Consider the following 13,659-nt stretch of genomic DNA (forward strand, 5'->3'; position numbering starts at 1 on the left):
TATGATCAGAAGTCACAGAGGTACATGATGGCTTTTACATAACTATACAACTCAACTACTGCGAGGGTCTGATTGTTTTTTTTTATAAACCATGTGAAAGCTACAGTAATTTGTAAACCACGTGTCCAACTGTACATGTACTTGACAGCTACAGTAAATCCTCCTAAAACGCTTCATTTTGTTGAGGCTTGGTCAAATGCTGCCAAATTTATATTTCCCTTGCTCTCTGTATTTACTAGAAAATTATGCAATGCCTTTTTACGTACATAGTCGAGCCGAGCTATTTCACTTCAAATTTTAGGAGCGTGGCAAACCATAAAAGCTCAGAAAAACACATATCACAAGTTTTGAGGATATTTTAGCTTTTTCTACCCAGGTTCTTAAATTACAGTGATTATTTCAGGGATCCCTTAAGCACTGAGGGTCAAGGAAACAATGCTTGTAAGCTTAAACTTCTTAGGCTTCTTGGAGTTCAGTGGCTGGAACACAACCTCCGTGCTTTGCTTCACAGCCACCTCCTTCAATTCAGAAGCTGATGATCCTTCACTTCGATAATCACGAGGGGCATACAAGACGTAAATTCTTGATCTCCCTGCATCAGATCCTGCTGTTAGATACATAATTGTTTTTGAGTATCGCTCCGCTCTACAACTAGCTCTTTTTTTTTAAATCAAAACCCGTTAACTTCATTATTTTAAATTTGAGTCACATATTGACATCTATGCTAAAGATTAATGTCTCCAGAAACACTTGTGACGGTAAATATTCACCTTATCATGGCTCTCCTTATTGCATTAAGAAGCTTATCATAACTTTAATCCAACCTCAACACAGTAACTTTGCTTCATCCAGAAAATGCATATACTTGCTAGATAGACACTTACTATGTTATCTTCCAACTAAGATGTCCGTAAAGATTGACAATCTGGGTTCGATAAGCATGGGAATTTGTGGCTTATCTATTGGACGATCGGTTGTAAACTAATGAATAGCACAGATAGCTAGCAATATAATTTGACATCAGTCAAGTCCCTCCTATTTGGAAATTAACCAATCTCCTAACATATACGAGGGCTACAATACACAATTTGAAATTTGTGGCTTGTCTACTGGCTGATTGGTTGTAAACAAATGAGCAGTATAACTAGCTGACAATATAATTTGACATCAGTCAAGTCCCTCCTATTTGAAAATTAATCAATCTCCTGCTATTCCTATTTTCATGATTATGTTAATGACTGCTCTTTGCCACGAAAGATAGTCTGCCATCACCAAATAAATCTGATAGGTTTAGAACTGGTTCATCATCATATAAGTTTGGAAGTTTAAAAGTTACCAAAAGGTCCAAACATCGTCGACTTTTGGATGACAATCTGACTAACTTTTGACCTTTTCAAGTGCCTCAAAGCCTGCATATCATCCTGATTTCCCTTGAACTCAATGAACTCGCCAAGAATGTTCCTATCACCTTTGAACTCTAACCTGCAGAGAAAATATTAATAATCCAATTAATGTTTCAATTTGCAAACTATGGTGGAAATTAACAAAATGCAAAACTAATGCTTCTTTGCGAAGCTAATTCAAAAATATCACATAGATGATACAAATTTTGTTAAACTTACTTAAAAGGGTTTTTTTCATCAAAACAAACTTTAAAATAGGGTGGTCATACACGAACCACCTACAAAATTTAATTTATACTAAAATCATCTTAAAAGGGGGTTTTACTTTCAATCAACCACCAATGACCAAATTGTGTTCATATTTTACACAAACCCATAATACCCTTAATTAATACACGTGCAAAGCACATTTTCCCACCTAATTAAAATTAAAAATGAAAAATTAAAATGTTCAAAAATCAAGTAGGGAAACACTGGTTTTGCGTCAGATTTGTGTGGTGATTAGGATTGGGTAAGTTCGTGTGGTGTGAACGGTGGTGGGAAATTGTTAAGCAGTGGTGGGAATTTGTTGAGCGGTGGGTTTTGAGGAGGTTTGGTGGCCGGGTTGCAAGCAAGAGATGGGCAGGAGTTTGGAGTTGATGTCTTTAGTAGAGGCATGAGGGGGGGGGTGTGATCCAAATAGCGTTGTCGTTGGTGTTTTGGTTTAATTTCTAGAAATTATAGAAAATGTTTTCCACCCAAAATATGATTTTCTTATATTTCTTAAAAATTTTATAGGAAAAGTTTTGAGAAGTCAAAAAACACCAATTTTCTTGTTTTTTTGTACTTGCTTGTTTGGTTCAAAACAAGAAAATGACTCATAATTTTATAGAAAACAACACGATTTCCTTTTCTTTTGTTTGGTTACATATGCCAAATTTATAGAAAAGTGTCAACTACAATCTTTATCACTTTAATGGCTATGCACATATACAAAATTTTCACATCTTTAAATCTTATAAAAAACCAACGAGAGTAGTACTAATGCCACAAACATATTACAAACGCTCGATTGAATCATTTCTAATAACATAAAATTAACAAATTGGTCTTATGAATTCGTTTAACAAAAAAATTTTCAACCATAACTATGAAAATAAAAAGAACAGAAATCAATTAACTATGAATTTGAAAAGAACAGAAACCCTAACGTCATTTTTCGTTAATAGATCAACTACAAATAGATCAACACAAAAAAATGAGCAAAAAGAACAGATTATTACCGTGAGAGCCTTGAGATCAGAAACCCTAGCGTGAGATTTGGGAACAATGTGGAACCGTAGCGTGTGATTTGGGAACGAGAGAACCCTAGAACTGGGGTGATGGAGGAGAAGGAACGAGACATAAGTAGTTGGCGCGAAGGACCAAAACCCAGCTGGATTCGGGGCGAGAACGACTGGATTTGGGGCGGGAACGAGATCGGGAATTTCCGCCCTAGAAGAAGTTTGAGAAAATAATACGGCTGAGGGAAATGGGTATGGGACGAGTTTTGTTGATTAAATAAGGAATGTGTCAGATTTCTGTTGATTTCCTCTCAATTTGAGAGGAAATTGCTTTTTGTAAAATTTGGTAGTTTTTGATATTTCATAGAAAATATTTCTTTAAATTTTTTGTTAAACCAAACGCAATTTACAGAAATCTATAGAAATCTTTTAATTACAAAATTGCCAAAAATAGATATTTTGAGAAAAGTTTTTTATAAAAGTGTGCAACCAAACACCCCCTTTAAGTAGGGTTTTTATCATCAAAACCACCTTTAAATAGGGTGGCTATATAGAAACCACCTACAAAATTTAATTTATACCAAGACCACCTTAAAAGGGGGTTTTTGTTTCAATCAACTACCAGTGGCCAGTGTTCAGGGGAGCACGAGATCAATGTTTGGGGTTGTTTGGTGGCAGGAGTTCACTGGGTTAGGGGCTGATTGATGGCAGAAGTTCAAAAGAACAGGAATTTGCTGTTTTGGAGCTGTTTAATGGCCAGATATGGGGTGGCTTGGTGGCGTTTTAGCTGGCACCCACTGGCCAGTTGCAGCGTGAGAGATTGGCCGGTAGTGTGAGCGTTTGGGACTGTTTGGTTAGCCAGGAAGTTCGGGTTGGTGGCTGGCTGGAGGAGCGGCTAGGGCGTTGGTGGCCGGAGGTATTGATGTGCGCTCGCTGTGCGTTTTGAGCTGAGGGGGTTGAGTGGCTGAGGGAGGGAGGGGGTAGGGGACTGGTTAAGGGTGAGTTTGGGAGACACGTGCGTAGCACATGTATTAGGAAAGTAATATGGGAATAAAGGATAAACTTACACTAGAAATTGGCCACTGGTAGTTGATTGAAACAAAAATCCCCTTTTAAGGTGGTCTTGGTATAAATTAAATTTTGTAGGTGGTTCCTATATAGCCACCCTATTTAAAGGTGGGTTTGATGAAAAAAACCCTACTTAAAGACAACCTATTTGCAATTCCTTTCTTTTTCTCTTTTTCCCCCTCATGCCTCCACTTAAAGACATCCTATTTGCAATTCCTTTTTTCTTTTTTTACTCATGCCTGAATCACCTTGTAAATTATGATGTAACCACAGATGCAACATCAAGCTAATATATGGTCAACAGACATTTGGAAGGCCCAACTCATGCCTCGTGAACCTTCCTGTTAAGAGTTGTGTCCCAACTTCTTGAAAATAGAAGTCAATACATGTATATCATAAAGCATTCCAAAACCACATATGTTTTAACTTCCACTTTGGCTTTACACAGCGTTGAGTTCATTCTACCTATTTTCAGATATATTACGGTCACTAAAATGATAAACCTCTGGTAAATGGCCTAATGCATTTCAATATGGGAGGATCTTGGAGCCTAATACATCAATGAGTACAATGATCCAAATTTAGAACATTAATTGAAAACTTCTTGATTACTTCACAACTTAACCAGGATGCTAAATAGGAACCGTGCAATACAACATCAGATTATTCTTATGCTATTGAGACATGAAGCAAGTCTTTTGGATGTTAGAATCTCAGATAACAATAAACAACTTTTGGGGATAGCTATATAAATACAACATAATTAATTAGTCTTCCTTCGGGGGTTTACTCCCACATCAGCTATTAGCACAATAAAAGATATAGCATCGGTATACAATAGGCGCATGGGCGACAGGGAAAAGCATACCTTTCTCCGGCCTTTGGCTAAGATCACCAAACTAAAAAGAGGTGCCCAGGCATAAGATAGGCTAGATACCAGCATAAGTCTCTAATAGTAAGAAGAGATGGACCTAGGGCTCATACATGCAATTGACTATAACACAATAATAAAACCAGAACATTTTCATATTTGACATACCTATCCCACATTGGTGCTGTGCTGAATATAGAATTAAGCCTTTGATCTAACTCTTAATGCGTCTTTAATCCAACTCGACAGCCCACCTTTTGATTCTGACTTGAGCTCTGACCATTTGTCAAAAGGAATAACCTCTGGTTGACTATCAACAGAATAGGAAGTCCTAAAGAAAACAAAGAAGATCTAAGAGTATGAATTTGCATAAGTAGATGGCATGTTAAAAAATTAATATCATAGCCACTGAAATTATGAGTGCTGTGGAAACTGTAGCAAAATTTCAAAAATTGTTTTTAACCTTAAACAAGTGGTAACTGATCTGAAATTCAAAAGCAGGGAAAACAAAAGCCTGACAAGAATATGTACACCAAATTAATCAATATCATGAAGCTGGACACCACACTTTAGAAACCACGTTGCTGACATTGTGACCGAAAAATATGTGGCTTAGATATAAGGCATCCTTCATCACTATATGGAGATCTGTCTCCAGTAAAATACATCCACTTGCTTTACACTGTGGCTTTTCCAAGGGAAAAAAAGGAAATTTATTTCCTCAAGCTATCATGACAGCAATTTACCATAACCGTCTTTTCCTGAAGCTATCATGACAGCAATTTACCATAACTGTCTTTAATCAAAGTACATGTTATCATTTGGCTGCATAAATGAAAATGGGTGAAGAAGAGAGCCGGAAAAAGAAGGATGGATAAGAAGTGAAAGAAAGGATGTGGCATAAATGAATCACAAAAGAGGAAATCATCATACCAAATATAGTAAATAATGATTGTGCATAGAATAGTTAGCTCACACTACAACAACCAAAAACACTTCCTGCTCTCTAGCCTCTCTTACAGACTAAAACATGTAGGAGAAACTACCAGTAAGAACCGAACATAATAATTAACTTTTAACCAATAAATTAGGTTAAAATGCAACGACATGTACTAAAGCATCACCAGATACAGGATGGGTGTCAAACTGAGTGTTGATTCTTGATTATTGAAGAAATACAGGAAGTTAACTAGCCTTCTACCCTTATTCAACTAAAGCTATCTATAAATTTTGCAAATTTATGACCCGATGAACAATATTTATTCCATAATTTAGCATTTCTAATTGGGTTTCAACATCCTGCTGTTGGAATGATCAGTGAAGGATGTTTTAATAGCACCATAACAAACATTATGTGACAATTGATAAAGACACATTTCCTCATACTGATTGATTTTTTAATCTACAGGGACAGGGTAATATTAACTCATGTAGGACACACATGAATGAGGAATAAGGTTTTAATGTCTGTTCTTATAAGAAAGAGAATTTAATATGGCACTAAATCACCAAAGACTTCAATTCAGGCAGTTTACTGCTTCTTCCTCTCACAACAAAGGTTGTCATCAGATTCTTCTCAAGGAAGTATTTCACTCTTTATGAAAACTTTCTTCCCCAATAACATCCGTTTTCGGGCCTTTTCAAGCAAAAGAAAATGGAAAGGTATGAATTATGCTTTTGGTTTACATGGGCAACGTCATTTCTGTATATTCATACAGAGAAATAAAGCAACAGCAATCCTGTGACAATCTTCCACAGCAAACTGACCATTAACATATGAAATGACCTCTAAGGAAGGGCACAATAGTAACCCCTTAATTTTTTTTCCGTTAAAAAGGATTCAACTTCACTCATCTTGGACTTCAATACAAAGGACAAATTTTCAAAACCAACCCCTTTCAACATTTAATCCCAAAAAACGACTTCTTTTGCACTTATTTTTAAAAACCGATCTGGTTTCAGCCATGGCGCTAAAACCAAGTCGGTTTTGAAAAAAAATTCCGAAACTTCACGGGAGTTGAACTCTCGTGAAGTTTAGCAGATTTTTAACAATCTGCTAAAACTTCACGGGAGTTTGACTCCCGTGAAGTTGTATTTGTTGAACAAACTTTACGGGAGTTCAACTCCCGTGAAGTTTGTTATAGTGAAAAAACTTCACGGGAGTTTAACTCCCGTGGAGTTTCAGTCGAATTTCCAAAGAGCCAACTCTCAAAAAAATTTTGACCGCAACTCCACGGAAGTTGAACTCCTGTGGAGTTGTAGACGTCTATATAAGGCCCAGCCCCGTGAAGTCATCACCCAACCCACACCCCTCTCTCACCCGTTCCCAAACCGAAACCCTAACCCTCTCTTCACCGTTCCCCACCGCCACCAATTCCGCCGCCGCCGATCCCCACCGTCATCGCTGAAGTCCCCGCCGGCGGCGGTCATCATCCTCACCGGAGTGGATCGTTCTCGCCGTCGTCATTGTCGGAGTTCACCGGAAATTAGGAAAAATTTAAGGTAAAATCTTTTAAAAAAAATTTTCTCCTAAATTCTTGTATATTCTTACTATATCATGATGATTACTTGGAAAAAATTAGATTTTAGAAATTACTTGTGAATTATTTAGGAAGATTGTGAAGAAAATTTAAATAATTTTGTGTATTTAGAGGGAAAATTATCAAAAAATATAAATATTAGTGTTACTACATATGTTTGATATTGATATATGAATTTGGTTAAAATTATGGGTTTCTAAAATTGATAAGATAGGATTTAATGGTAAGTAACATTTTTTTAAAGTTTTTTCGTGTAATATTGATCGTGAATTTTTTACTCTTCAGAGGTAATGATGAACGATCGAATCGTAATCCTTCGTTTATATGATGAGAAGATTAACCATCTCGAAAATAATATGCTCGTTTATGAAGGAGGTGTGACGAGACCGTTGTTTATAACAAAATCGTGTACTTTTGATGAATTGGTTAATGAATTACACAAACTTATATTAACCAACTCACGTATGTATCACCTCAATGTTATTTGTAATTATCCTGTTACGGGGAACAGAATAAGCGGCATTCAAATATCAAGTGACTATGATATGAGTCTCATTGGAGTGTTACACGGCGAGGGGCGTTCGGTCGAATTGTTTATTGAAAAACATCAAAGGAATTTGGGCAAATCGTTGAATAACGACGGAATGTACTCTCGCATGTTGGAGAACCTTGAAGTTAACTCCGTCGGCTTTTTATCTAACACATTGCACGTTCGTTTGTTGTAATATGTTTTTTATATATGACTAAGTCAGTCATTCAACTGAAATATCTAACACATTGTACATTGTCCTCTAATATTTTAATCTCAAATATTTTAATCTCAGATATATTCATTATGAATCCGGGACTGATACATCCCGATATTTTGTACCTTCAGGCGAGTCATTGTTCAGACCATATTGGCTTAGGACAGGTAAAACATTTTTGGTATATATATTTCTTAGCATTGGCACTAATTTTAATTTTTCTCAATATACTTAATCAATTTTGTTTGACGTGCAGCCCGTACCAAACATCACCATGGTCGATCATTCCTAGAGTCATTCGGCTTGGGTCATTGAGAATGAGAGAGTACTACAGCTGATAGCTCAGGCCGGGTTCCGAGAGTGTTCGACAGTACGATATATTAAACTTGATTGGCCGCTTATCACTGCACTGATGGAGAGGTGGAGGCCAGAGATCAATACCTTTCACATGCATATAGGGGAGTGTACCATCACCTTACAGGACGTAGCCGTCATACTTGAGCTTCGCATCAATGGCCCGGCAATAACGGGCACTGATGACCATAATTGGGCTGAGATATGTGCTAGGCTTCTTGGTCAGGTTTCCGACTTGAGGAGTGGTGCGATGAAGCTATCGTAGCTTCGTCAGACATTTCAGGGAGATATACCAGCAGATGCCTCCATTGAGACGCTTGAGTTTCATGCTCGTGCGTACATACTGCACATGATAGGGTGCATGCTATTTCCTGATGTGAGCAAGACTCTTGTACATGCATGATGGCTGTCACTGCTGGAGGATTTTGGTGTATATGGCGCACTATCGTGGGGCAGTACGGTGTTGGCATACTTATATAGAGAACTAAGTAGAGTATCCTTAATGCAGAATACAGAATTCAAAGGATGCTGCATGTTGATCCAGATTTGGTCATGGAAGCACATTCATGTTGGCAGACCGACTTTGCTTGTGCACCGCGACTTAAAGGGGCAGTTTCCTTTCGCATACCGGTATAATTGTCCACATAATTTTATTCAACTGAATTTGACTCATATATTCTTTATGCCAAATATGTATAACGTGCGGTACGCTAACTACAAATCAGCGACGTGACATCGTGAGTTTTACCGAAATGAGCTTGATGTCCTCCAACACGAACAGGTAAATATAAAACTCGATTCGTTATGAATATTATAGTTTTGTTATTGATACTGATAAATGTTTTATCTTATTTCAGTTCAAGTGGAGACCTTATTCACCGTCGGAGCTCGATATGCATACTCTTGCACCTATCTGTCGAGATAGTCCCGACTTGTGTAGAGCCAAAGTTATATTGATTTGTTGGGAGATTGTGGAGATGCATGTCCCCGACCGTGTGCTACGGTAATTTATGCTCTCAGCATGTGCCAGAGCAGATCGATCGTCGACGACGACCTACATCGCACCGTACCGGCTGGATCGTAGTCCGTGCTGCCTACATAGACAGGTGGACTCACAGGTGAGATTTAATACAGGATACAAGAGACACATCTATTGACTATACCGCATATATGCGTTGGTATTGGGATATCACACGTAGATAGATCACGCGTGATCCACAGCCATCAGCTGGACACATACACCGACAGACAGTTACATCCCTAGTGGAATGATCGAGAGAGATTATGTAAGTTTCTAAGCTAAATTATAACATTTTTTATTAAGATGGTACTTAATAAATTGTTTACCTCGCAGATCCGTGCTTTTGATAGCATTAAAGCTGATATTGATACGCACATGTCTGAGATTCAGGATTCGGTGGCGTTAGGGGTCTTCAACAGGATCAAAAAGACAATAGCATAGGTGTTTCATAAGACTCACGTCGACGAGTTTGCAGGTTGTGAGGACAGGTCTTGATCATTTGGGCAAGCGTACATGCGACGACGACGGTCACGTGACGATGAAGTCGACACTTCGCATGCTGATAGAGCCAATACTTCGCATGCTGATGGAACAGGTGCTTCTCAGCCTCATACACAGCCGGATACTCAAATAATTGAGGCTCATCAGCAGGAACGCAGGGGGCGGGGAAGAGCGAGGGGGAAGGGGAAGAGAGGGAGAGGAAGGAGAGGATCTATTTTGGGTTGTATGTCAGCTTATTTTGTTAAAATTTGTAACTTTTATGAATTTTCAAATACTATACTTTTGTGGATCAATTATTGTTTATATATGTACTCTTTGTGAGTATTGCTTGATTCGTGTTTAATTCATGGTTGAATTATGTATATATTATTACAATTCAGTGTATATGAGATCAATTATTGTTAACAGGTAAATATAACGTATATGAGTTACGTTACGTACAAAACATGCATAGGCTACTGTGCATGTTTTGTAAAACCTGCAACTCCACGGGAGTTGAACTCCCGTGGAGTTACAGGAGGTAATTTTCCGAGAGTTGGCTCTCTAGAAATTCGACTGAAACTCCACGGGAGTTCAACTCCCGTGGAGTTTTTTTATTGTAACAAACTTCACGGGAGTTGAACTCCCATGAAGTTTCGGAATTTTTTTTCAAAAACCGACCTGGTTTCAGCGCCAGGGCTGAAACCAGGTCGGTTTTTGAAAATAAGTGCAAAAGAGGTCGTTTTTGGGGATTAAATGTTGAAAGGGGTTGGTTTTGAAAATTTGTCCTCAATACAAATCATCAAAATGATGGTGTACTAGAACTACACTGTTCCCAAGAAGATTAAGCAAACTCAAAATAAAAAATTAGTACGAGTCATAAAAATTTCATGATTTATTTACCTTGCTGTTATATGAATGCAGATATCAGCTAAAACTAAGCTGTGGTATTTTTGAGGTATTCAGGAAAACTTTTAAACAAGTGAAGCATATGATTATTAAAATTGTGATGCATACAAAATTGATGGCGTAGGAATACATTGTACTAGTCCATTTTATTTGATGAGCAAGAATTTATTTTCACTAAAATAAGTGAAGAACAATTTTTCAAAACCGACTGAAATTTTTTTTTTTTTTTCAAAACCGACTGTTTTTTTTTTTATTGATAAATAAAAAAAAAACAGTCGGTTTTGAAAAAAAAAAAAAAAAATCAGTCCGTTTTGAAAAATTGTTCAATAAGTGAAGCATAAGTGTCATAAAAAACCGTGATGCATGAAAACACTTAACAGTTTAATTTGTTTTATTTATGATGAGAACAAGTTTAGACTTGCTTTGCTGTACCTGCAATTTGGATTTGGGAGTATAACTCTGCCAATTAAATGTCCTTTTGGCAGTGATACACCCCTTTGCTCCAAGTATGCTTCCAGAATTATCAACTGCTTTGTTACTTCCTCCACCTGCATACGAGTTCATAGATACATGAATGCAGGATCAAACAAGAAATAAATCTAAATGGGTTTGCAATTTTATCATCGGAAATAGAGGAGAAGCAAGGGTGGCGATTATCAGTGAAAAATACAAGGTAGACATCTTCTCTCGCATTTCATCCTCTTTGCTTGGTTCTCCAGAATTATCAAATCCATTGGAAAATGGCAATTGGAATCATCAATCCAATAAAAAATAAATCTTGACTACGGAATCAACAGAATCCAATAATGATTAGAAATGCCTACAGGATCAGGATGAGCCTCAGAACGTTTTCCGTCTTTACTACAAACCCAACCCCCATCTTTAGCGACATCCACAAATCCAGAGAAACTCCTAACCGCCACAACCATCACTTCCCTTCATATATTTAAAAAAAAAAGACAACAATAAATCCTCGATCAAAATCCAATTGACCTCCAACTAAAATTCAAGAACTGATATACCTTTTGGTGACCAAGACGATCTCAATGTGCTTCCGAGAGCTGGTATCAGGATCGGGGATCCGAAGGCCCACGTAAGCTTTGCCGCCGTGGCTTTTCTCCAATCTAAATAAGAAAAGGAATCAGAAATGGAGATGGATGGTGGTGAGAGTTAGAATTAGGGTTAGGGTTAGGGTTTGAAGACCTTCTGGCCACGGCGAAGCTTAGGTCGGAGTGCTTGCTGTCGACGTCAGGGATGTCGTCGGCGTCGCCGCCGTAGATTAGTCGCCGGAAAACCTTGTAGATGACGAGGCCGCAGACGATTTCGAACCACATAATTTCGATTTTTGGTCTGTTGTTGAATGGAAATTTTCTGAGCTTTTTTTGTTCCGTTTCCTTTTGATCCGGAGGTGAATCGGCGACCGATGGCAGATGAAGGAATGCGAAAAGCGGGTCCCACTCTCAAGTCTACTTTCTCCTCCTTCGGGGCGAAGGAACGCGTCGAGGGGCCTGGTGGGCTTGAAGATTAACGCCCAGGGACCCAAAAAAAGATCCATATGGGACGAGTGAGGTGTCAGTTGCTGGGGCATGATTTAGGTTATGTTTGGCAAAACTAGCTAAAAGCTGCGAGATTATAGCTGAAAGCTGTCAAGCTAGCTGAAAGCTGTGAAATTGTAGCTGAAAGCTGATAGCTGTGTAGCTAGCTGATTGACTAGAGCTGTTTGGCAAAAGAAGATGTACAACTAGCTTAAATTTGTTAAATGACTAAAAAAGTCATGTAATATTATTGATATAAAATTAGAATTATTAGGGGCAAAAACGGAAGAAAAAAATTGACAGCTCCTTCCCAAAGACAAACGCTACTTGAGATAGCTTTCCAAAAGCTACTTGCAAAAGACACAATCTCTAAAATAATCTCCTCTTATTTTTTGTCACCAAACAGCTCTACTAGCTTATTGACCAAGTCAATAAGACACAAGCTCTTAGATAAGACATTTTTTTGTTGCCAAACAGTGCCTTAATGTTCATGTACAGTAAATCGCGCCCCCAGCAACTGACACCTCACCTGTCTCATAGTGGTCTTTTTTTAAGGGTCCCTGTAGCAACGCCCGGGCTTGAATGTATAGATGGGACTAATTAGGATTTGTTTTTAATATTATTATTATAGATAATGGTCCCTTACATCTTTCATATTTTGAAATTAGTCTCTCAATTCATTAAAATTGTTATTAAGTTAACGAGTAGATTATAATGCTCAGTAAAAAGGCTAACGGGTAGAAAATAATTTTTGCCTCAACGTTAACTCTTTCATTCCGTTCCAAAATCATCAGAAGAAGGCTTGTGTTGGTTGTTAAGCGAGCTTGGATTTGGATGTAAGTTAAGAGAACAATCGTATAGAACCGGGAAGTTTAAAAGTAAATTATAATGGAATATTTTCCCAACCCACACAACAATTTACCACAGGCTAGCTTGGAGTGACTCCTGTGAATTAGAAGGCTAAATAGTCAATTTCTATGATTTATGAGGCTAATTTAAAATTATGAAATTCTTATGCCTTTGAAATAACAATAACATAGTTAAATCAAAACTCTCTGCTAAAAAAGAAACTAAATAGAAGATATCTTCGTCGATATAAAATTAACCACAGATGGAGATTTTTTTTCCCGCTGTACAAGAATCATGATTTTATTAATAGACCTGTAGAAGCATAACGAGATCCTGAAGATTCTTTTTAAGAATAAGAACATAATCTTAGTTTAATTGAAACGTAATGAAGTAGCGTAGAAGAGAAGTACAAACTTACAGTTTAGGGTAAGTGAATTAAAATAGTTAAGTTATCGATTACTTGTTCAATAAAAGTGCCAGAATTTAACACTAGAGCTGCCCGAATATTATTGTGAACTATAGATTTAACAGTATAGCTAAAGGACTTATACGCAAAAGTGGGTGAAGCACACGACTTTGACAGCTCGGTCTAATTCCTGTTTGTTTGAGTCTTGAGTACTG

At 37.6% G+C, this 13,659-nt stretch overlaps 1 protein-coding gene across 1 annotated transcript; it reads right to left on the reverse strand.

Moving 5' to 3' along the window:
• On the reverse strand, nucleotides 201-12,149 carry LOC109837267. The gene is given in 8 exon segments (XM_020405433.1): nucleotides 201-592; nucleotides 1,337-1,482; nucleotides 4,773-4,826; nucleotides 4,828-4,935; nucleotides 11,087-11,202; nucleotides 11,479-11,590; nucleotides 11,677-11,778; nucleotides 11,858-12,149. Coding segments are annotated over 8 exon segments (951 nt in total). The 5' UTR covers nucleotides 11,989-12,149; the 3' UTR covers nucleotides 201-410.

Source organism: Asparagus officinalis, chromosome 4, assembly GCF_001876935.1.
Source record: "Asparagus officinalis chromosome 4, Aspof.V1, whole genome shotgun sequence".
Lineage (NCBI taxonomy): Eukaryota > Viridiplantae > Streptophyta > Magnoliopsida > Asparagales > Asparagaceae > Asparagus > Asparagus officinalis.